Raw genomic sequence first — 22,154 nt, forward strand, 5'->3', positions numbered from 1 at the left:
TTATGACTCAACGCCACGACCCATAACAGCTTTCTTTGTGTTCAACTCTGGTCTCAACAGGATTATGTAACATTTGGGTCCAAACAGTGTGATCAACAGTCCAAAACCTGAAGCCAGGATGGCAAATACCTCTACTGCATCTGCAAGTTTTCCTGGTGAGCTGACATAAGCAGGAACAAAGGCCACCCACACAGCACAGAAGATCAGCATGCTGAATGTGATGAGCTTGGCCTCATTAAAACTATCAGGGAGATTCCTCACCAGGAATGCAATTAGAAAACTGAGGAAAGCCAGCATGCCAATATAGCCCAATAACACTGCAAAACCAACAGTAGACCCAACTGCACACTCATACACTATCTTATCATTGTGGTATCGGGTGTTTTTATGTGGAGTTGGAGAGGAAGAGACAAGCCAGGTAGTACAGATGGCTGCCTGAATAGATGTCAGAAATAGAACTGTTCCTCTCTGCTGCATTGCACCAAACCACTTCAAACTGGTTCCCCCTCCTGGCTTGGAGGCTTTGAACACAGCCAGAACAACCATGGTTTTTACTAAGATGCATGAGACACAAAGCACAAAGCTGATCCCGAATGCTGCGTGTCTGAGTTGGCATGTCCACAGCCTGGGTCGTCCAATAAACAGCAACGAACAAAGGAAACATAACTTAAGTGACACTAATAGCTGGAAACTAAGTTCTGAATTGTTGGCACGAACTATAGGTGTTCTGCGATGGCAGATAAAGATCCCCAGAACAACAGCACATATAAGTGTTCCCAGTAAGGAGGTTGCCGTCAAACAAATGCCCAAAGGGTCATGATAGGAGAGAAACTCTGTCTTCTTAGGAATACAGTGGTCACGCTGGGGGTTTGACCAAAAATCCTCTGGACAACTGGTGCACTCCAAGGAGTCTGATACAAAAGGGAGCATTGGTGAAATGCATATTATTCTTCATAATAATGAAATTAAATATGTCATGCAAAAAGAAAAATACGTACTGCTCTTATTAGTGATTTTTCCTTCAGAACAAGGGATGCAGTCAAAGCAGCATTGGGGTTTCCCCTTCTCTCTCACCATGTGGGTACCAGGAGGACAGTTCTCACTACACACTGATTGAGGTGGCTATAGGATGAAATTAAATAGCTTTGCTATGAGTTAATTGGCTTTTACACTGATATATACTGGGCATATGCCAAAACTTAACTTTTAAAACTCATATCTAACCTTTTTCGATTCAAAGTTCCAGAAGATTCTGTTTTCATCAAGTATGAGTTCTTCACCTTCACCTGACCCCTTAACCTCACCCACATTTTGAACTTTAGTGCTTCCATCAGGGAGCCACAACCAGTTCATCACATCATAAATTGGCTCCACATCACCATTCTCGTCAAATGACACTTGATCACCAAATGGAGTGGTGAAGTTCACTCTTTCCAAGTAATAAATAAGCTGTTAAAAAGGAAAGTATAATAAATAAATTACTTTTCACACTGAGGTGAAAAGTAACCTAGTATGGCATCCAGTATTAAATAGTCAAATAGAATATTACATCACTAGTAATGATTCATGCATACATGCCTCTGATCTAAATATATCAACTGCTAATTTTTGGGGGGAGTGCGGAAAATCTGTTGAGCTCACTCCAGCTTTTTCATAGTTAATATTATCACATTGTATTTAATCCTACATGTTAAATTCTGTGGTAAATTCTATCCTGAAAGTAATTTTAAAGCAAAGAATTTATAAACAGAGTGTAAAATGATATCACACCTGCCATGGCTCCAGTGACTGCAAAGTGGCACAGTTGTTCCCACTGAAAGGCCCTCTTCCTGGCTTGCACCGCAGCATGTCATCAAGGGAATATGCCAGTGCATAAACAGCTTTGTACACATTATACTCAGGCCGCAGGTCGGAAACGTCCAAGAACTCATTGTCCACATTTTTCAGATTTTCCTGTCCAGTGCATATTGCACCTCCACCTTCCAGCCAGCCTTCTGGAGCTGGTGCAAATCTGCACTGAAATGCAAATTCCCAAAACTGGTTCACCTGAAATATTTTAATATTGTTTTTTACACATCATGAAAATATACGATTCTTCCAACTACCATATTAAAAAGTTAAACTCCCACCATGCTATTTCCATAGCTATTGTTGTGATGTAGATCAGGACGTATTTGTAACAGGAATTCCCTGAGCCCTGGTATTTCTCCTCGACGAATAGCGATGCCCAGTGTACCACGCAGGTATGGCATAAGCTGAGGTGTTTGGAGCACATCAGGTACTGTTACTGTCCAGCTTTCACTGGCCATCCACTGTATGCCAGTTAGATTTTGCCTCACTACCTGTGAATTAGATTACACCTAATAGCATACACACACCTACACCATCTATGAAGTGATATTGTAACTACAACTTCTTTAGTGACATTATCATGCAATTGAAGTCATTATTCATCTTCAACTGAATGACTGGCTTTCTGTACTCATTCAAATAGGATGTAATACATGTTTCACACAATATACTTTTGTGATTTAGACCTATGAAACTAGTAATAATTAAAGATTTGTAAAGCCAAACCTCTTCCATAAGATTTATCACGCGACTGTAATGTTCAAAGACAATGACAACCCGAGCTGTGGATTTTTTCATAACATCAACAATCCTCCTGAGTTCATCTGTGTCTTTGTTCCAGGGCAAAACCTCGGTGTAGGCCAGGCAAGATTCACCCGAAAGATTCAGCTCAGACTGAAAGGATCTGGCTGCATGAAGTCCATAATCGTCATCAGTGACAAGCAGACCTACCCAAGTCCAGCCAAAGTGTTTTAGAATCTGGATCATAGCACGTACCTACGTGTAAATGCATAAACAAGAACAATTTTCCACATGATTTTTTTTGCATCACTTTCCAATGCACACCACAGGTTCATGGTCACAATTTAGCTTTTTTCATACAAAAAAACTGTAACTGAAAAAAAAACATTTTGTGTCATTGTAAGCATATTGTTGTAATTTCTTTAACCAGAATTCATTAGCTTTTCCATTTTAACTTTGTTGACAGATTTTCACCTGGAAAGCATCACTTGGGATTGTCCTAAAGAAGGATGGATACTTTTGATGGTCACTCAGGCAGGAACATGTGGCAAAATAACTCACCTGTTAAAAATAGAGACTATATGCAGTGATATCCAACGGTTATTTTTTTTAACTTTGTCATGCATTGTTTTGTACAAGTGGCTCTACATTTGCTATTAAATGAAAACAATCAAAGAAAACTGTTACATGGTCAAGCAGAAAACTTACCATAGGTACTCTGTACAAACCTAAGACGTTGGAGATGGCAATTGAAGGTGTAGAAGACTGATCGCCCACAATCCCTATGACTGAAGGATTTCCAGAACATGTATCATTTAATATAATTTTCTTTTCTTGGCTATTGGCTAATGACAATGCTGCACGAAATCCAATTCCAAGTTCAAGGCAGCTATCATACAGAGTATATCCCAGAGTCACATTTGGTAGCAGGTTTGAGTTTCTGTTGATTTCATCAATAGCAAAGGCCATGGTTTGTGCGAGCTTAAATCCTAGGGCATAAACACTAAGACAAGAAAAAGTTAATTATTGAAAAAATACATTTTCATCAAGATCGATATTCATCTAAGATACTTTACATGTGGCAAAATTACTTATTTTTATAGACAAATAAAGAAACTGAATAACAATTAACAGGATATTTTGATGAACAAATATAAATTTATAATTCAAGATACATGCATTTATCCTGAACGATTTTAAACTGAAAAGTACAGTTACCTTAGGCATGAATTAAAAACCCATATTTCCATTACAATAATTTTCATTTCTTTTTTTTTCTTTTTCTATGCTGTTTTCCTGTCATACTTACCCACTGCAAGTAGGCTGTTGTGGTTGTGAAGTAAAAGACTGAATAGCAACACTTGAAAAGAAGTGGATTTGAAACAGTCCCCCTAGAACCACATCACCAGTCTTGTACATCCCATTTAGATCAAACTGTCCCTGTAACTGACATGAGAGGGGAAACTGAGAAAAAGATATGACCGAGGTAAAGTAGCAAGACAGCAAAACAAGCAAGAGCAAATTAGTTCTCATGACAGCTTTCTGAATCACTGATCCCAGTCATTAGGTTTTATTTTTATGTCATTCTCTTTTATTGACATTTTGTGTTGTTTAATCTTGCACACCAACCATTAAGGAAGAAGGGTGAGTATGGGTGGGGCCTAAATGACTTGCCATTTGAGACATTTTGTTTTTCTATCCAGTAACTTAATTATTTACTACTGTGAGTTAATTAGTTATCAGCAAAAAATCGCTGAAGAGTAACATTTTTGTTTTGTGTATTTTTGTGTTTATAAGTGTCATAAAGGAAGAATGAAGCCCAAGTCACATAAAATCGTATTTAATTTATACCAAGGTTTATAACAACACTTATTGTGTTATAGCACCACTAGGGGGGGTTGTCCTGCTATTGTAGTAGCTGGGGGAGTCTCTTACTGGGTGTGTGAGTATTCTGTGGCAGCCATTACATGCTGCTCGTGTGTCTGTTCCGAGAGAGACCTCACCATTTTAACAGGCTGCCACAGGCACCTACCCATCCTAGCAAATGTATGTACAGATGGAGTAGAGCCATGGAGACCTGGCTTGTATGTCCTTATGTTGCTGACATCAAATAAAGGTCTGTTGTTCGATTTAACTGACTGGCCTCGAGTTATCCGGCTAACCTCTGCACCACATGCCCGCTGGACCTGCTAGCCGCTTCTTCCTCGGAAAACTGCTGTTACAAACTGGTGGCTGAACAGGGACTGTTACAGGTTCATGTTCAAAAAGGCCATATTAAAATTATTCTTATTATTAAAATTGAGTTGAAACAGAAAATAAAACAATTGAGGTGTCAAAAAATCCAGTGTATGGGTAGGTAGCTGATTGCAAAGGGCAAGGGGAGACGTTAGTGGGGAAGAGTGTCCTGAGGGCAAAGCAGAATTGAGGGACAGTCCAGGAGATGGCCTAGTTCAGGGGTAGAACTGGGCAAAGAGTGTTCTTGTCTAACATTTTCATGTGTGTGCGGGTGCACGGGTATGTTGGTATGGGTATATATATATATTTGTAGGTTGTGTATCCTTGAGGTGTTAATGGGGTTATTGAAAATGTGTATATGTGCGTATGTGTATATACGTATGTATGGATAGATAGAAACATATATGTATATATATATATAAAAAAAAAAAAAAATTACACATAACATATAATGTAATTGCAAGGAGGTATTCTATTGATACTAGATAGTGGAAAAGGGGTGGGATTAAATAAGCTTATGCTTCTTCCTGCTCCTTTTTGAACATGAACGTTATTTGGAGTTGTGGTTGCTCGTTTTCCTTTTGTTTTGCTTTGTTCATTTGTCTCTTTTAATTCTATTTTGTTGTACTTTTTCAACATGTTCAAAATAAAGATTCAATCAATCAATCAATCAAAGAAACCTATCTGGAAGTCGAGCAGTTGTTCACAATGTTCCCTCTAGTTTTTCATTTATCTGAGCGAACACACAAACTTCCTGAGCGGTCCCTTGAAACACTGTGAGCAACATTAGGCGTGTGCACTGTGGTCACGCCAGCATCGAATCCATCCAAGTTACATGGTTTATTAAAATAATCAAATTACTGCATTTACATTTATGTTAGACTACTTTTAATTAACTGCTTTAGCCCACTTACAATGAAAATTTTAAAAAATCTTGTTCATAACCTGTGTAGTATGTTAACACTATTGGAAGTAAAAAAATAACTTGAACTCCAATTTTGAAAATATAGCTTTCTTTTTTCTTTTTTTTATATAAAGCTCTGACTTGTATTATGAGTATGAGTCTGTGGTCTGGGAGAGAGTTCTGTAACTCTCTGTCTGCAAAATACAATATATAATGACCAATGTTGGGCAATTAATTATATGGTTACTTCTTCAAAAAAGTAACTGAGTTATGCAAACAACAAAGTTTTTTGCAGCTGTTTACCTAAAAATGCAGCCAAGGTGTTTTTAGGTATTTCAAACTATTTACAGAACAATCAGCTGTTCTGCATCAAATTTGATGCCACACAAATTATTTGTGCCACTCCAAAAAATTATTTCTGTCCACTATGAAATAAAGGAGAACAACAGCCTGATACCTGCAGGCCTGACAACAGGAGATGTATCACTCCTGTAACACCTGTAACATTCAGCAGTCGCCTCATTGTTCTGACGCACACAAGAAAACTATTGACTACACTACACACTAACTACACAAGATTTGCACTAAACGTTGCAAATCTCTCACATCTCAGAACACCGCCGTCACTCCTAAAACTTCCCCCTTTCCTAAACAACTAAATGCCATTTTGCCATATCATTTTTTGATTTTTTGGTTTTGTTTTTGCTCACAGGTGGAGAGTGCTTTTGAGCGTTTTCCTTATATAACGCCGTTTTTACCGTTTCTTCCCACAGTAAGTATAAACAATGATAGTACTCAGGAAGAAAACCAAACATTGCATATATTTTTATCATAACTCTGGTTTTACGTGGCCTATCAACACAATTTAAAAACTGGTATAAAGTCCACACTTTTTCCATCAATTGTTCCGTCTGTCCTGCTCACATCTCCAATGGTTGTACACGTTGTCATTAACTTCACTCCATATCAGTCACGCCGCTTTGCTAGCTAAAACACCGGTGTTGGCACATAAGGACGCTCAAATAGCCTGTCAACGACATTGATTAGCTGTGTATATACGAATGTGAATCACATTATTGGCTGGAGTATGGGATAAGATGGCATTGTTCTAATCCCATACGGGAGCAGCCAGTCACTTACTGACTAACACTGCAAAACAGAATTGTTAAAGTATTAATTTTAATTTCAATTCAAGTTAGATTTTTTTTTTCTGTGCACAACGCAGATTTTATGTGCGCAGAGACCATGCCAGCAATGCACAATTGCGCACACGCGCAACTTTGAGGGAACATTGGTTGTTCAGTAGTGGAAATGAAAGCCCATCTGAAGCCAAACCAGATGCACTTGTCACACAGTGGAAAATTGTGTTTTTATATTTTGTTTTGGATCAGACTGTGTGTTGGTACATAGTGTCGATTTTATTTGCATGATCTTATTGTAATAGTGCTATTGCATGTTTGTTTATTGATATTCCTATTGCATGATTTTATCCCCATATTAATAGTGTGTGTTTAGTGTTGTTGTACAGTATTCTTTTTATTCCACTGTGGATTAAGCGGACAATTGTAGGCACCTGTCAGGTGGGGGCGTTCCCCGAGGTGGCCTATCAGCCACCAAACTGACTTACGGGAGATAGTGGGAGCAAAGACTGGAGGAGAGACACACGAAAAGTGAGGAGCAGGAAACAAAACGTGTGCAAGCCAGCATATGTAAAGAAGGACTTCCGGCCTGCCTGTGGGGCGCCACGAGACATTCGGCGATCGGCCAGCATAACTCGGCGATCCAGTCCCGATGGACAGAATAGCAACAGTGGGAGGCGACGCGTGAAATCCACAGCAGGGCAGGGGGACGCCTCTGCCTGCATCTGTGAGTATCACTTTCCTACGGTGGCCCCTAGAGACAAAGCACGTACAAACTCCAAAACACTTGCAAACTCAAAAACACATGCAAACTCCAAAACACTTGCAAAATCCAAAACACTTGCAAACACCAAAACACTTGCAAACTCCAAAACACTTGCAAACTCCAAAACACTTGCAAAATCCAAAACACATGCAAATTCCAAAACACTTGCAAACTCCAAAACACTTGCAAAATCCAAAACACTTGCAAATTCCAAAACACTTGCAAAATCCAAAACACTTGCAAACACCAAAACACATGCAAATTCCAAAACACTTGCAAAATCCAAAACACTTGCAAAATCCAAAACACTTGCAAACTCCAAAACACTTGCAAAATACAAAACACTTGCAAAATACAAAACACTTGCCAACCCCAAAACACATGCAAATTCCAAAACACAACGGAAGTGCTCCAGGACGCTAGGGGCAGTGTTGAGCTCGATTTGCAAAATAAACGGCAATTTTGTCTGTATGGGACGGTCTAGTCTCCGTCTCGCTTCCCAGGTTGCCTAGCAACCATGATACTAACCGCTGGAAACGTGTCATACAACTTTGTTTGACAGAAATGAAGGAGAACATATTTTGTTAATTTGTTTGTTTGTTTCTACAAGAGCTTTGTGTGATTTGATAAGTATCTAAGGCTGAGACCACAGGACAGTAAAACATGATTTTTGGGCTTCATTTCTGTACTGAACAGTCATTTAAGTTAGTTAGTAAATAACAATTAGCTAATGTTGTTCATGAGACTAAAGTCATATCACTTTGGTAATGTAAATATAATATGGCCAATATTATAGTTATTATATTAATCATTATTAGCTATTACAGCAGTGAACATGAACTCTGTGTCAAATACTGAGCCTCAGTACAGATTCAAGTTGCAGTTATTTATATGTCTTATCACCTTAAATCTTCACTCAAAGACAAGTGTCTTTGACAGTGTATATATAGGTGTATCATATATAAGAGACAAATGTTGTTCCTTCAGTATGTTAGCATTACTAAATTTGGCTCATTGCTTACATATATTTATAAAAAGAAAATGTACAAGCTGTGATAACTGTTTCTGATAAAATGAAGAGTAGACTGATATATTGAATATTCCTTTATTGGGTGAGAAAATCAGACCATGTCATAACTGCTTTAAGTCATACAGAATAGATATCAGAGCCTTAAACAGGCTGACTTCTGCTAAATGGGTCAAACTGGGCAGAAAGTATACAAACACATAACATCCTTATAAAATATGATGTGACACTATAGATCAACTTACCTCAGAATATATAAAGCATATAAACAATTACAGCAATATGATGCAACAAACACAGCAGTGCTACTAATGCAAAATACTCAAAGCTTCATAGAACTGAAACAAACATTTATTTTTAGGTCCATTCTGCTGCTGATACATACTTTAGGTTTCTGAATTTTAAACTTGTTGCTGCCTTTCATAGTGTGTAACTTGAAGGCCCTGAGTACTTTCTCCCACACTGAAAACACTGGGAGGATAAATTTATTTGAACATTACCTAATAAGACTGATTCAGGACAGACAATTAGTGATTCTAAACTTTTCTAGCAGTCCTTCACAAACAGGGAACAGTCTGTCTATTCTCTCCATCTGTCAGCTGCTGCTGGCTCTTCCTCCTCCTCTTCCTCACACACTGCTGAGTTTGTCCTGGTGGATCATCAGGGATGCAAAGCCTCACAGATGATGTGCAGCAGTGGGTCCCTCAGTCTGTCCTCACTCTGGACACTTGCAGTTGTCACACATGGAAATCAAATGTGTGATAAGCTGCAGGATTCAAACACAAGTGTAACTTATAAATGAATGTTCATACTTTTATTACACAATCAGAGAGAAAGAAACAGAGAGAGAGAGTGAAGGACAGACAGACAGGTGACAGTCTCAGGTGTACACACTGCTACAAAACAGCACAAAAGAAGGAGGATTTAGTTTGTGTTATTACGAAACAAAAAGAGTTCCCAGATGGTACAGTGGACACATGTGTGACTCCTGTGATTAAAGCATCTTTCTTTCAGCTTAACGAGTGAACCGTCAGCTCGTTCAAACACACGTTAAAGTCCGTTTGGCTCGACACCACCGAACAGAGGCAGCAATATAACACAGCTAACATTAACAGTGCAGTGAATCCTGCTTGTGCCGTGATATTCAGGACTGCAAACCGAGCAGCATCACTGACTTTCAGCTTGTTGTGTTTGTGGATATATGACTGACTTTATTTATCCATAAAATCATCACATTCTCTGTAAGATTGAAGTCAACTATTGAACGGCGTATATTTTGAAGTAAAGGCTTTAAAACCAAGTTAGTACAAACATCGCTAATGTCACATAACTTTCCCGACATGTGGCCAACAGTTTGTGGCCAATGTTTTAATGTTCTTCATTATAAAAACATTTGCGCATAAATAAGTGACATAATATTCAGTACTTACTTCTGAAAGTTTACTCTTCGGCGGCTCCGCTTCCGCCGTTTTTTTCGGCAAAATTATCCACACCACCGCTGCGCTATGAAATCTGGGATATGTTGGGCCCATCCTTAAAATTCAGGGAAATTAAGGACGCATTTGAGGGCCGCATTTCGAGCAGCCTTTGAATTGGGACAGCCTTCGTCGTGTAGCTGTGAGATAATCGGCCTTAAAATGCAGCCTTTAAGGCTGCAGACCCTGAATTGGGATACAGCCCAAATCCGGTCATTGGTACTTCCTGGCTTGTGTAGTTACTAGGTAACAAAAGCTCAACACTGCCCCTAGCGTCCTGGAGCACTTCCGTTGTGTTTTGGAATTTGCATGTGTTTTGGGGTTGGCAAGTGTTTTGTATTTTGCAAGTGTTTTGTATTTTGCAAGTGTTTTGGAGTTTGCAAGTGTTTTGTATTTTGCAAGTGTTTTGGAGTTTGCAAGTGTTTTGTATTTTGCAAGTGTTTTGGAGTTTGCAAGTGTTTTGGAGTTTGCATGTGTTTTGGAGTTTGCATATGTTTTGGAGTTTGCAAGTGTTTTGGATTTTGCAAGTGTTTTGGAGTTTGCAAGTGTTTTGGAGTTTGCAAGTGTTTTGGAGTTTGCATGTGTTTTGGAGTTTGCAAGTGTTTTGGAGTTTGTACGTGCTTTGTCTCTAGGGGCCACCGTACTTTCCCACTGCTTGGCGCAAGGCGTAGCTTTGCCGGGGGAGGGTAACAGCGGCTGCGGCGACAACGTTGCTGGCCCGTGTCTGTTGTTTCAGGGCGGGGCTACGAGGGAGGCCGTGTGCGGGTGTGGAGAGTTGCTGGACTGCACGGTCGCACGCCGTCAGGCGGAGATAGGAGCCTCCTCCCTGGTCTTCTGCTGGCGAGATTCCGAAAGAGGAGTTCCTCTCCTGTCTCTTTCAGCTAAGGAACATTTGCCCGCGTGTGGCTGGACTGTGGGAATATAGGACTCTGGGGGGGGTGTTTTTAGTATATGAAAAACATTCATTTAGCTTTGTTTTTTAGTGTATAGTTATTTCTGCCGGCAGGGTTTTTAGCGGGTTGCAAACACTATTTTTATTGTATAGCGGGGATTTTAGTTTGTATCTGTAATTCTGGCTGTGTTTTCTCATGAAAATAAATGGTGTGTTTAAAGCCAGCTTAGTTTCTGTGCTCTGAGCGCTGACCCACTCACTCCCCTTTCTGCTTGTAAGTGTACAGACGTGGTGGTGAAGATTTAGGTCCACCAGTTTAGCAGCTACACACTCAGTCAGCCAAGGTGGTGATTTAGGCAAAGACTGACAACAAGGCAGGGCACATGGTTACAGATGAAGCGGCCCAGAGGACTAGCAATCAGAGTGAATCCTTCTGGTGTCTCATTTTTAAGCTGAGGAGGCAAGACTCTCTCCAAGTGGCCAGTGGAGAGAGCAGTGTTTCTCGAGTCAAAGCAGTAGAAAGGTCGAGGAAAAGGCATCTTTATGATGTCAGGCGGCTCACTTTCTGGAGCTGGAAAGGATGTGGGGATGTGAGACTGCAGCACCAAACCACATATTGTGGACTGCTGTATTCCAATATATTCTCAGGCCAGCTCAGGCACAGAAACCAAAGCTATGAGGACAAGCTTAGACAAAGAAAGCCCAGTTTAAGCACGAGTCAGAACATACACAACAAATTGCTTTGATGAGCTGGCAGCAGGGAAACTCAGGACCGGCACAGCAGGGGTAAGCTAATCATCACAGAGTAAAACAGTTGTCTATGAAGGACTGTGTCCTCCCGTAGTTCTACTACCATGTGTCTGATATATGAATACATTTGACTTATGAAACATGAAACTCGTGAAACAGTTCCTGGAATAGCCAGCACTGGAGGACTGAAGTTATGTAACTGTCCTCTGACATAGAGCACCATCCAGTCAACCATCCAATTTTTGTCAGAAGCGAAGATGGGGCCCAATAGTTTCAGCATAGAAAATAAGGCAAGGCAAGTTTATTTATATAGCACAATTCAACAGCAAGGTGATTCAAAGTGCTTTACAGAGACATTAAAAACCAAAAACAAATAAAAAGCATGATTTAAAATGGAAAAGAAAAGGAACAGTAGATGAAGTCAGTAGTTAAAATGTAAGTTTTGAAATTTAAGCAGTGTGGATTTGGTGCTTTATTCAAATGCAGCTGAGAACAGGTGAGTCTTCAACCTGGATTTAAATAAACTGAGTGTTTCAGCTGATCTGAGGCTTTCTGGGAGTTCGTTCCAGAAATATGGAGCATAAAAGCTGAATGCAGCTTCTCCATGTCTGGTTCTGACTCTGGGAACTGATAAAAAACAGGATCCAGATGACCTGAGGGATCTGGAAGGTTCACACTGGGTCAGGACGTTACTGATGTATTTTGGTCCTAAACCATTCATTATAGACCAGCATCAGAACTTTAAAGTCTATCTTCTGACGGACAGGCAGCCAATGTAAAGACCTCAGAGCTGGACTGATGTGGTCCACTTTTTTGGTCTTAGTGAGGACTCGAGCAGCAGAGTTCTGAATGAGCTGTAGTTGTCTGACTGATTTTTTAGGTAGACCTGTAAAGATGCTGTTACAGTAATCAAGCCTACTAACGATGAATGCATGGACTAGTTTTTCCAGGTCCTGTTGAGACATCAGATCTTTTATCCTTGAAATATTCTTGGTGATAGTAAGCTGACTTTGTTATTGTCTTAATGTGTTTTTCTAAGTTTTGGTCTGCGTCCATCACTACACCCAAATTTCTCACCTGGTTGGTGGTTTTTAGGTGTATAGATTGAAGTTCTCTGGTGACCTGTAATTGTTTTTCTTTGGCTTCAAAGACTATTACTTCAGTTTTGTTTTTTAGTTGGAGAAAATTGTGGCACAACCAGTCATTAATTTCCTCAATGCATTTACCAAGAGCCTGTACAGGGCCTCGGTCTCCTGGTGACATTGTGATATATATTTGTGTGTCATCTGCATAGATGTGATAGTTTATTTTGTTGTTCTTTACTATCTGTGCCAGTGGGAGCATGTAAATGTTAAACAGAAGAGGTCCCAAGATGGAACCTTGGGGAACTCCACATGTGATACTTCTCTGCTCAGATGTGAAGTTACCTATTGATACAAAGTATTTCCTGTTTTCTAAGTATGTTTTGAACCAGTTTAGTACAGTTCCTGAAAGACCTGCCCAGTTCTCCAGTCGTTTGAGTAATATGTTGTGGTCAACTGTATCAAGTGCTGCACTGAGATCCAGTAAAACTAAGACTGACATTTTCCCCCTGTCTGTATTCAGACATTTGTCATTAAACACTTTGGTCAGAGCAGTTTCAGTGCTGCTGATTCTGTCTAAAACCTGACTGGAAGGCATCATAGCAGTTATTCTGTGTTAAGAATTGAGCTGTTGAGAAACTGCTTTTTCAATGATCTTACTTAAAAATGGGAGATTTGAGATCGGCCTGTAGTTGTTCATTTGTGTCTTGTCAAGGTTCTGGAAACACACCTGACAATAAAGAAAAGTTGACGATCTGTAACAGGTCTGACTCCAAAGTCTTTGAGACCTTTTTGAAAAAACTTGTTGGCAGGACATCTAAAATGCACGAGGAGGAGTTCAGTTGACCTAAGATGTCCTCCAGGTCCTTGCTGTTAATAGGGTGAAACTGTTTCATGGTGTTTAAACTGTTTTTCAGTGGACACAGTACATATTCTGAATCTGCTGTTGATGTACCAATTGCTTGTCTAATCTTTTGGATTTTGTCTGTGAAGAATTTGGCAAAGTCATTGCAGGCCATGGTCGAATGAAGTTCAGCTGCCACTGACACAGGAGGGTTTGTTAGCCTGTCAACTGTAGCAAATAAGACCCGAGCATTATGACTGTGTTTGGTGATGATGTCAGAGAAGTAGGACCTCCTTGCACTCCTCAGTTGTAAATTATAATTGTGAAGTTTCTCTTTATAGATGTCATAATGAACCTTGAGGTTTGTTTTTCTCCATCTGCGCTCAGCTTTCCAACACTCTCTTTTTTCTTTTTTCACCAGTGTGGAGTTTCTCCATGGAGACTTCTTCCTTCCAGAGATAACCTTCCCCTTAATGAGAGCAATAGTGTCCACAACATTTAACATTTTAGCATTGAAGCTATTGACGAGCTCATTGACTGAACCTCTGGACAGGCCAGATGTTAGTAGGAAGACCTGGTTAAAGATCTTACTACCTTATTCAGTTATACACCGTTTTGTGATCACTGCTGTTGACATATTTGTGTGCGCTGAAATTTTACTTTCAAAGAAAACAGTAATGATCAGACAGGCCCACCTCAGACACAGTAACCTTTGAAATGCTTAGGCCCTTGGAGATCCGTAGGTCAAGAGTGTGTCCTCTATTATGTGTGGTCTCTGTTACATGCTGAGTCAGCCCAAAGTTGCCCAGAGTGTTACTCAGGTCTTTAGACCCTTTGTCCTGAGGGTTGTCCACATGGATGTTAAAATCCCCAACAATAATTACACAGTTGAAATCAACACAGATCACAGACAGTAGTTCACTGAGATCATTAAAAAAGTCTGTGCAGTATTTGGGAGGCCTGTAAACATTAAGAAACACAACTTTGGATGGGGCCTTCAGCTGTAAAGCCACATATTCAAAAGACTGAAAACTTCCAGAAGATAGCTGCTTACCCTCTCCTCCTCTCGTGCTCACCCTGGCCTTACTGATAAAAGTATAGTTAGGAGGGGTCGTCTAGATGAGAACAGCTCCACTGTTATTTTGGTCCAACCAAGTTTCAGTTAAAAACATAAAATCTAGGCTGTGCTCAGTGATTAAATCATTAATTAAAAATGTTTTCCCAGCTGAAGATCTAACATTTAATAAAGTCAACTTAAGTGTTTTAGAATTATTATTTGCCCCCTTGTGTTTGAGCGCAGTCTGTGGCACACAAGGTATGTTTACTATATTTAAAAATCTTTTAGAGTGCAGCTCTCTGTGTTTTGACCAGGCCACATGTATCCTTCTGTCACCTAAAAGTACAGAAATTTTAAAACCTTCTAGTAAACACGGTCCCAGCTTCTCCTGGGAAAAGTCACCACTGCCATAATCCTCACAGCCTGGACCCTCCACGCATCACACATCAGACTGCGGAGACAGAGCATGAAGGTGGTGAGGAGGGACTAAAGGGGGCAGGGCTGGGCAATATAACTGCGATTACTCTTTTGGGGGTAGGTTCCGATGTCCCTGGTGGGGGGTTTATGGGGGACATAAAGGGATTGAGCCGGGAGGCAGACCTGAGCCCAGCATTGACCTGCTCCATCATCTCCTCAATGAATTTCAGGTGTGGGGAGGAGGGAGAAAGGGAGGGGGTGATGACCTGTCACGGGTTTGGGCGACTGGGGAAGGTCGTGGTCCCTGGTCTAAATCAGCGGTCGCCAACCGTGACAATATTTTCACGGACTGGCCTTTAAGGTGTCGCGGATGAATACAACAAAATAAAATGACAAGGCAAAAACTGTGGTATGTTGTAAATATAATAATAAATCTGAATATGCTGTGTAATTGTGTAACTTTATTGGCAGCGAAATGCGGCAACAACATTGAGAGTAACATCCTCCTCTCTGCCCCTTAATGCTCTCTGGTCACTATGGTCAATATTTCTTGTGGCAGGCTGCCACTATAGCCGGCAGCAGCAGGCTATAGTGGCAGCAGGATGTGTTCTGGAGCCACCTACTTGGTGCGGGGACTGGACGATTTTCCCCCTGCTGGTTATGGCTGTCCCACCAACTCTCTTGACCAGACCGACAGGTTGTCCTCTGCCTATGACGCTGTGATGTTCAAGTTGACTGGTAGGTAGTAGCGAACCCAGTCAGCCATGTCTGACGGAAGGCCATCCACAAACTGCTCAAGCACGATGAGGTTCAGCAATCAACCTTCTCCCTCCACAAATACTCATTGTCTTATAAAATCTAAAAAAAAATACAAATTAAAACATCCTAAAATGAAGCTCTCTCTCCCTTAAATCCTAAACAGCACTATCATAAAGCAGCTGTCTCTGCTCGCCTTTCTGTAATAATCCCTGCACACCACTTCTACACAACAATGTAACGCTGACAATATAAGAGAACAGTAAAGTATATGAAGTGATTTATGATTTAAATAATTTAACAAATGCTTCTTGACCATTTTGATTGTACATATTTTATTTGACGTTTCCAGTTGATTTTATAGTCTACAAAAAATCTGGTATACTCTCTATCTCTGTTTATCATCACATTTACATCCATGCCTGTCCTAGAATTTCCAATTATCATAAATTTTGTTTTGCTTAAAATCAGTGATAATTTCTTTTATCTAACAATCATTCTAGTTTAGTCAAATTTTGTGAGGATCTCCAAAAAGTGCTGTTTATGCTCTCCATGACATAAAATGTGTCATGCAAAAATAAATTGAACTGTAATATATCTAATGCTCTACATCATTTTATACAGGATCGTGAGTTTTGGGCCCAATATTTACCCATGTGCACCTTCCCAACCAATGCCTTGAGGCAACCTTTTTGTGATTTGGCGCTATATAAATAAAATTGAATTGAATCAAATTGAATTGAAGTTGATAAAAGCTCTGGCTGTGTACTTTCTTTGATCAATACAATGTTTTGTGTTTATGTGTGTAGCCAGTCTCTATTATGTGAACGACGATGTCCACTGTGTGCAGGATGGTGAAGGTGGAACATCACCCTCTAATGTATTTTTAATAAATTAAGTCAAAGCTTATGAAAATATAGAAATTTCTTGGAAGATGCAATAAACACAAGTCAGTATATGTTTATAGGAACAATATTTAATTTCAATTTGTTCTATTTTTCAACCGTATCATGAAAAACAAAGTAGAATAAATCAAGATATCTGCACATTTGCAGTCATTTAACACCAGCACAGACATTTAAAAGGAATATTAACTTCATTTAAATATAGGATTTTTATTATTTTTTTCTACTACTACTACTACAAAGAGATAATGTGCTTTTCTTTCTTTTGAAATTAGCTGACTTTTTATGACCCAATGCCATGGGCCATAACAGCTTTCTTTGTGTTCATCTCTGGTCTCAACAGGATTATGTAACATTTGGGTCCAAACAGTGTGATCAAAAGACCAAAACTTGAGGCCAGGATGGCAAATACCTCCACTGCATCTGCAAGTTTTCCTGGTGAGCTGATATAAGCAGGAACAAAGGCCACCCACACAGCACAGAAGATCAGCATGCTGAATGTGATGAGCTTGGCCTCATTAAAACTATCAGGAAGATTCCTCACCAGGAATGCAATTAGAAAACTGAGGAAAGCCAGCATGCCAATATAGCCCAATAACACTGCAAAACCAACAGTAGACCCAACTGCACACTCATACACTATCTTATCATTGTGGTATTGGGTGTTTTTATGTGGAGTTGGAGAGGAAGAGACAAGCCAGGTAGTACAGATGGCTGCCTGAATAGATGTCAGAAATAGAACTGTTCCTCTCTGCTGCATTGCACCAAACCACTTCAAACTGGCTCCCCCTCCTGGCTTGGAGGCTTTGAACACAGCCAGAACAACCATGGTTTTTACCAGGATACATGAGACACAAAGCACAAAGCTGATCCCAAATGCTGCATGCCTGAGTTGGCATGTCCACAGCCTGGGTCGTCCGATAAACAGCAATGAACAAAGGAAACACAACTTAAGTGACAGTAATAGCTGGAAACTAAGTTCTGAATTGTTGGCACGAACTATAGGTGTTCTGCGATAATAAATGAAGATCCCCAGAACAACAGCACATATAAATACTCCCAGCAGTGATGTTGTTGTCAAACAAATACCCAGAGGGTCAAGATAGGAGAGGAACTCTGTCTTCTTAGGAATACAGTGGTCACGCTGGGGGTTTGACCAAAAATCCTCTGGACAACTGGTGCACTCCAAGGAGTCTGATACAAAAGGGAACATTGGTGAAATATATATTCTTTTTCAGAATAATGAAATTAAATATGTCATGCAAAAAGAAAAATACATACTGCTCTTATTAGTAATTTTCCCTTCAGAACAAGGAACACATTCAAAACAGCACTGGGGTTTCCCCTTCTCTCTCACCATGTGGGTACCAGGAGGACAGTTCTCACTACATACCGATCGAGGTGGCTATAGGATGAAATTAAATATTAGGCTTTACACCGATATATACTAGACATGTGGCAAAGTTAAATCTAAAAAAAAACATATCTAACCTTTTTGGATTCAAAGTTCCAGAAGATTTTGTTTTCATCAAGTATGAGTTCTTCACCTTTGAAAGCTGACCTTTTAACCTCACCCACATTCTGAACTTTAGTGCTTCCATCAGGGAGCCACAACCAGTTCATCACATCATAAATTGGCAATGCATCACCATTCTCATCAAATGACACTTGATCGCCAAATGGAGTGGTGAAGTTCACTCTTTCCAAGTAATAAACAAGCTTTAAAAAAAGGGATGCATAACAAGTAAATTACTTTTCACAGTGCAAACAGTGGCACCCTGTAAATTATGCATGGCAGACATATTGTCACTTATTTAAACACTTTTATTTCCAGTAGCTGTTTTTCAAACCTCAGCTCTAGCTTTCCATCTGCCAGCCACACATACACAACAACGACAACAACTTCAGTCAGGACCCAGTACAGACTTAAATGCAATGGAGGCATGATGAGCTGCTGCAGCTCTCGTGTGTCAGCCTCCCTGCAGCGGCGCCACATACCCCCATGTCCACCGGGTCGGGTTGAGCAGGTAAGTGAGCAGGTGGTAAAAGTGGAGGTTGCTCAGCTGCCCTTCTCTGGGGAACAGGAATGGGTAAAGACATCTGCTGGGCACTAGCTGCTCCCACCAAAGGAGTGGGTACAGGTGTGGAGTTAGGGTGTGTCTTGCCGGGTCTCACCCTGAGGACCAGTATGGTGCCAGAACAGATTGGACACCAGCCACTCACATGCAGCCGAGGGACGTCAGTAAGGGCAGCGGCAGCAGTGGTAATTACCCGATCTGAGTTGCTATCAACTGCATCCGGCAGTGGGATCTGTCCTACAGCTGTTTCAACTGCCAGTGAAACACCGCTACCTGCTCCCTCTGCGTAGACGGGAGCTTGGCCACCACAACCTGGCTGGCCCGGTCGCGGTTCCACCATGCCCCAATACTGGGTTTTGATACCACTGTAAACGATGCATGGCTGACCCGACCACATTGTCACACTTTTATTTCCAGTTTCTGTTTTTACAATACTCAGCTGCAGCTTTTCCAGCTGCCGGCTGCCACAACGACAATAACTTCAGTCAGGACCCAGTACAGACTTAAATGCAGAGGAGGCGTGATGAGCTGATGCAGCTCCGGTATGTCAGCCTTCTGGCAGCAGCACCACATACCATGCCCCGCCCCCATCCCCACCCATTATTAAATAAAGAAATCTATATTACATCGCTAGTAATGCTTTATAAATACAAGCTTCTGATCTAAATATATTAACTGCTAATTTTTTGTGGGTGTCAGCATACCAAACTAACTCAATTGACTCAGACCCGAAGTTCTTCAAATGAAAAGTCAACAATTAATTTACAATCACCATGTAAAATATATCCAAAGTGTGGGGGTTGGGATATTCAGGGATCCATGGATAAGAGGGGGAAAAGGTCCATACAGAGCGTCTTAATCACACACGCCATGCACCTTTCCAGTGTCACTGGATTAAATGTCACTCCACAACTCCACAACTCCAAAACTGGGAGTATGGAAAATCCATTTAGCTCACACCAGCTTTTTAATAGTTAATATTATCACATTGTATTTAGTTCTATGTGGTAAATTCTATCCTGAAAGTAATTATAAAGCAAAGAATTTATAAACAGAATGTAAAATTATATCACACCTGCCAAGGCTCCAGTGACTGCAAAGTGGCACAGCTGTTCCCACTGAAAGGCCCTCTTCCTGGCTTGCACCGCAGCATGTCATCAAGGGAATATGCCAGTGCATAAACAGCTTTGTACACATTATACTCAGGCCGCAGGTTGGAAACGTCCAAGAATTCATTGTCCACATTTTCTAGATCTTCCTGTCCAGTACATATTGCACCTTCACCTTCCAGCCAGCCTGCTGGAGCTGGTGCAAATCTACACTGAAATGTGAATTCCCAAAACTGGTTCACCTGAAATAATTTTTTATTGTTTTTTACAAACGATGGAAATTGTTCCAACTAGTACATTAAAAGCTTAAACTCTCACCATACTATTTCCATAGCTGTTATTGTGATGTAAGTCAGGACGTATTTGTAACAGGAATCCCCTGAGTCCTGGTATCTCGCCTCGACGAATAGCGATACCCAGTGTACCACGCAGGTATGGCATAAGCTGAGGTGTTTGGAGCACAACAGCTGCTGTCCAGGCTTCACTGGCCATCCATTGTAGGCCAGTTACATTTTGCCTCACTACCTGTGAATTAGATTACACCATATTCTATGAAAATATATTGTAACTACAACCTGTTTATTGACATTATCATGCTATTTAAGCTATTATTCATCTTTTAAATAAATTCTGCATGAAGTTTTCTGTAATCATTCAAATAATGATGTAATGAATGTTTTACACAATACAATGATTCAGACCTTTGCAATTAATAATAATTGGATTGTTTTAAAGCCAAACCTCTTCCATAAGGTTTATCATGCGACTGTAATGTTCAAAGACAATAACAACTCGAGCTGTGGATTTTTTCATCACATCAACAATCCTCCTGAGTTCATCTGTGTCTTTGTCCCAGGGCAAAACCTCAGTGTAGGCCAGGCAACTTTCACTTAACAGACTCAGCTCAGATTGAAACGATCTTGCTGCGTGAAGTCCATAATCATCGTCACTGACAAGCAGACCTACCCAAGTCCAACTGAAATGCTTCAGAATCTGAATCATAGCACGTACCTAAGTGTAAGTGCATAGACAAGAACAATTTTCCACCATTACTACACCTTTATGGTGGCAAATTAGTTTTGTTCATAACAAAGTAAAACTGGAACTGAAAAAACATTTTAGTATCATTGTATGCATATTGTTGCAAAGTAGGCAATTTCTTTAACCAAAACATCTTTGTCAACAACAAAAACAATTGTTGACAGATTTTCACCTGGAAAGCATCACTTGGGATCGTCCTAAAGAATGATGGGTATTTTTGACGGTTACTCAGGCAGGAACATGTGGAAAAATAACTCACCTAAAAGATACAGACTACAGATTGTACCGATATTGATGTAGAGATGTCTTAACTTTGTCATGTTACTTCAAGTGTCTTTAAAATTGCAATTAAATTAAAATAATCCAAGAAAACTATTACATTATCGAGCAGAAAACTTACCATAGGTACTCTGTACAAACCTAAGATGTTGGAAATGGCAATAGAATTTGTAGAAGATGAATCACCCACAATCCCTATGACAGGAGGATTTCCAGAACATGTACTATTTAATATAATTTTCTCTTCTTGACCACTAGCCAATGACAATGCTGCACGAAATCCAATTCCAAGTTCAAGACAGCTATCATACAGAGTGTAGCCCAGAGTCACATTAGGTAGCAGGTTTGAGTTTCTATTGATCTCATCAATAGCAAAGGCCATGGTTTGTGCAAGCTTAAATCCTAGGGCATAAACACTAAGAAAAGAAATATTTAACTGAAAAATATATTTTCATCAAGATACTTTACTGCAACATGTGGCAAAATTACTTATTATTAAAACACATTATAAACAATTAAGGAAACTGAATAACAACGATTAACAAGATATTTTCATGACAAACAATATAGATGCACCAAGATACATGCATTTATCCTGAATGATAATATATCAGAAAGTACAGTTACTATGAATTACAATCTCATATTTCCCTTGCACTAATTTTCATTTCCCTTTTTTTCCCCAGCCTTACTTACCCATTGCAAGTAGGTTGTTGTGGTTTTGAAGTAAAAGACTGAATAGCAACACTTGAAAAGAAGTGGATTTGAAACAGTCCCCCTAGAACCACATCACCAGCCTTGTACAT

General features: G+C 40.1%; 2 protein-coding genes across 2 annotated transcripts; both read right to left on the reverse strand.

The window, feature by feature from the left end:
• Positions 1-4,011, reverse strand: LOC146373585 (extracellular calcium-sensing receptor-like). The gene is made up of 9 exons (XM_084950092.1): positions 3,902-4,011; positions 3,301-3,595; positions 3,067-3,153; positions 2,578-2,847; positions 2,130-2,342; positions 1,771-2,046; positions 1,225-1,449; positions 999-1,122; positions 1-911 (listed from the first exon to the last, which is right to left on the reverse strand). Exons 1-9 carry the CDS (start codon positions 4,009-4,011, stop codon positions 1-3), a joined length of 2,511 nt encoding a protein of 836 aa, XP_084806218.1.
• A 13,113-nt stretch (positions 4,012-17,124) lies between these two features.
• LOC146373586 (extracellular calcium-sensing receptor-like) lies at positions 17,125-22,154 on the reverse strand. Its single transcript, XM_084950093.1, has 9 exons — positions 22,045-22,154; positions 21,470-21,764; positions 21,242-21,328; positions 20,770-21,039; positions 20,347-20,553; positions 19,995-20,270; positions 18,333-18,560; positions 18,123-18,246; positions 17,125-18,035 (listed from the first exon to the last, which is right to left on the reverse strand). Exons 1-9 carry the CDS (start codon positions 22,152-22,154, stop codon positions 17,125-17,127), a joined length of 2,508 nt encoding a protein of 835 aa, XP_084806219.1.

The sequence above is a fragment of the Perissodus microlepis genome, chromosome 14, assembly GCF_051167445.1.
Source record: "Perissodus microlepis isolate ML-2025 ecotype Zambia chromosome 14, ASM5116744v1, whole genome shotgun sequence".
Lineage (NCBI taxonomy): Eukaryota > Metazoa > Chordata > Actinopteri > Cichliformes > Cichlidae > Perissodus > Perissodus microlepis.

Excerpts from the sequence above, each read along its gene's own strand:
- LOC146373586 (XM_084950093.1), bottom strand. The coding sequence starts at position 22,154 with ATGTACAAGGCTGGTGATGTGGTTCTAGGGGGACTGTTTCAAATCCAC. Across the intron at positions 21,765-22,044 it reads CAACAACCTACTTGCAATGG|TGTTTATGCCCTAGGATTTA; the intron begins GTAAGTAAGGCT and ends TTCTTTTCTTAG. Across the intron at positions 18,036-18,122 it reads GAAAATTACTAATAAGAGCA|ACTCCTTGGAGTGCACCAGT; the intron begins GTATGTATTTTT and ends CTTTTGTATCAG.
- LOC146373585 (XM_084950092.1), bottom strand. The coding sequence starts at position 4,011 with ATGTACAAGACTGGTGATGTGGTTCTAGGGGGACTGTTTCAAATCCAC. Across the intron at positions 3,154-3,300 it reads GTTTGTACAGAGTACCTATG|GTGAGTTATTTTGCCACATG; the intron begins GTAAGTTTTCTG and ends TATTTTTAACAG. Across the intron at positions 2,848-3,066 it reads TCCCAAGTGATGCTTTCCAG|GTACGTGCTATGATCCAGAT; the intron begins GTGAAAATCTGT and ends ATTTACACGTAG.